A 2,269-nucleotide genomic window follows, 5' to 3' on the forward strand; every position below is an offset into this window, starting at 1 on the left:
ACCGTGTATGATAAGGCCTCAGCAGGGATAGTCTCAGGTGTGCCACAGAGTCTTACATTTTTCCTTTGCTCTCGATTTTCCTGAACCTCCAGATAAAGATAAGCATTATTGATCTGTGAGTGAAGAGTTTGCAGGTGAGACTACATCACCCTTGCTGAGATGAGTGATAGAGGCCTGTGAGTCTTCTAGCGCCGCCACTCTTTTGCCCATCTGTTTCACCTTCATTTTAATGTCCACTAACTCTCGCATAACTAGTGATAGAGCCTGGGTTAAGGACCTGGTGATCGGTATCGGATCCATGTGTATCAGAGAGAGTGTAGGTGCTGCCATCATCTGAGTCTTTGTTGTGTGTGGAAGCGCATGACTCGGAAGCTGCCATTTTCCCATTGCTGGCTGGGGGCAGCAGTTTCATGTTCAGGTATTTATTCAAGTTCCCTTGAGATTGTTTTGGTCTCGGAGTATGCTCCTGCTCTCTGTTTCTCTCTTAGCTTAGTTTATCCATAATGAGGCGGGCTATGATGCATAAAAAGCTGTTAGGTTCAGTGTAGTGGTGAGAAGCTTGAGCTTCAAGCGTTCATCACTATGCTCTACTAGCTCTGCTCACTCTATACTAACCCTGAACTATCTACCCTGATCTGAGACTGTTAATTGGTTTTACATACTGTGCCTGCCCTGACTTCAGCGTATGCTTGAATATGGCTTTACCTGATTCCTCAATGCATTGCATTTGTATCTCTTGACCCTCATGGGTCAGCTATCAACCAAATAGAGACCATCCCAGGAGATAGCAGCCTAATGGTTCCTCTGCAGCGAAGTACAGATCCCTGTTCAGGAGTTAAATTGTGAAAAACCAGGGGACTGCCAGGATAATGCTCTAAGGAGTAACCCCACATCAAGTATGTTTGGTTGACACACTGGTTCCAAACCCATTGTGTAAAAATAGAAACACAGACATTACCACTATAAAACATACTAAAATATATTTGCACATTTATTTTTGTCACTTGTTTCTCATTAGACTTTATTTTAAGAATAAACTAACATGAGTAATACATAGATAAAATGGTTGTGTGACTTTCTTTTGCCTATGTGTTTAATGCATGTATTAAATGTGCCATCTATATGCCTCTAATTAAACAAATCTGTACATTTTTATAAAAACTATGCCATTTTGTCTGCCAAACAAAAGGTTTTGTCTGCCAAACAAAAGGCCATATATTTTCTTCATATACTTTCCTATTTTTGTCATTAAATGGCAAATCAAAGCATAAATAATATAAAATTATAAAGCAAAATAATATGGTTGAAAATAAAGACAGCTGACAGTTTGGATTGACTGGACAGTAACATATGGACATGGTCTGATGAATGAAGTGTGCTAATATGAGAAAGAGTCATCCATATACTGTTAGTCATTAGTTCATCTTAAGCTTCTGTTCATCTTTGGGTTCTGGAAGACTATCTATTATTTTCTTTTCAATATCATCCAAACATTTAAGTAAATCATCAGATTGTCTTTTGTACTCTACCGCTGATGAGAAATTTCCAGGGCCTTTTTTTTTTCTTCTTTGAGATCTCAAATCCTTGAGAGCTTTATATTTTGATTGTAGGAGTTGTTGTTTCAGTCTAATTTCTTCTCTCTTTTTATCATCTCCAATTTTGAGTTTATTTCCTCTTTGCAACAACTCTCTAATCTGCCCATCATTATCTTCACTCATATCTTTGTTGAAGTCTTCTTCTGTGATATTCACTTCTAACTGTATTTCAGCCTCCAGTGGTTCAAGCAATTTCTGCATATCAGAAGTAAACTGTTCCAGTTCCTTAGATGAAATCATTGCCTTTCCACTCCTAATTAATCAAATCTATTTGCACATTGTGAGGCCATATTAGGCTTTTTTTCTAGATTAAGGAGCTGGACTGAAAGGATGTGACACATTCATGGCTTCTCTAATTTTTCTCAAGAGTCTCAAAATAGAAAATGAAGTATCAGATTTTCATCTGGAAGCACCAAAGAGTGTTTGAACAGTTAACATTAGTCAATGTGAATAATTGTACTCCCCTTATCTTTTGATCTTGTAATCCTTTTTAATATAAAAACACTGGATCCGGATCAATGCAGTTTCCCCATCAAAAGCTTGCTTACGGCTCTCAAAAGCCTGTTAGGCTGGGAAAACAAGGGAAACATTTAATTTAAAGATTGTCAATGGTGTCACAGTGCGACACATGACATGCTGTAACAGCGGCTGTTGGCCGCTGCTTTTCCCCTGCT

At 38.3% G+C, this 2,269-nt stretch overlaps 1 protein-coding gene across 1 annotated transcript; it reads right to left on the reverse strand.

Annotated features, from left to right (window-relative positions):
- Positions 1 to 1,415: 1,415 nt before the first annotated feature.
- Positions 1,416 to 1,835, reverse strand: LOC122935447 (dystrophin-like). The gene has a single exon (XM_044291214.1). The coding sequence runs from the start codon at positions 1,833 to 1,835 to the stop codon at positions 1,416 to 1,418; it is 420 nt and encodes a 139-aa protein (XP_044147149.1).
- Positions 1,836 to 2,269: the final 434 nt, after the last annotated feature.

Source organism: Bufo gargarizans, chromosome 4 (genome assembly GCF_014858855.1).
Source record: "Bufo gargarizans isolate SCDJY-AF-19 chromosome 4, ASM1485885v1, whole genome shotgun sequence".
Lineage (NCBI taxonomy): Eukaryota > Metazoa > Chordata > Amphibia > Anura > Bufonidae > Bufo > Bufo gargarizans.

Excerpts from the sequence above, each read along its gene's own strand:
- LOC122935447 (XM_044291214.1), bottom strand. The coding sequence starts at position 1,835 with ATGATTTCATCTAAGGAACTGGAACAGTTTACTTCTGATATGCAGAAA.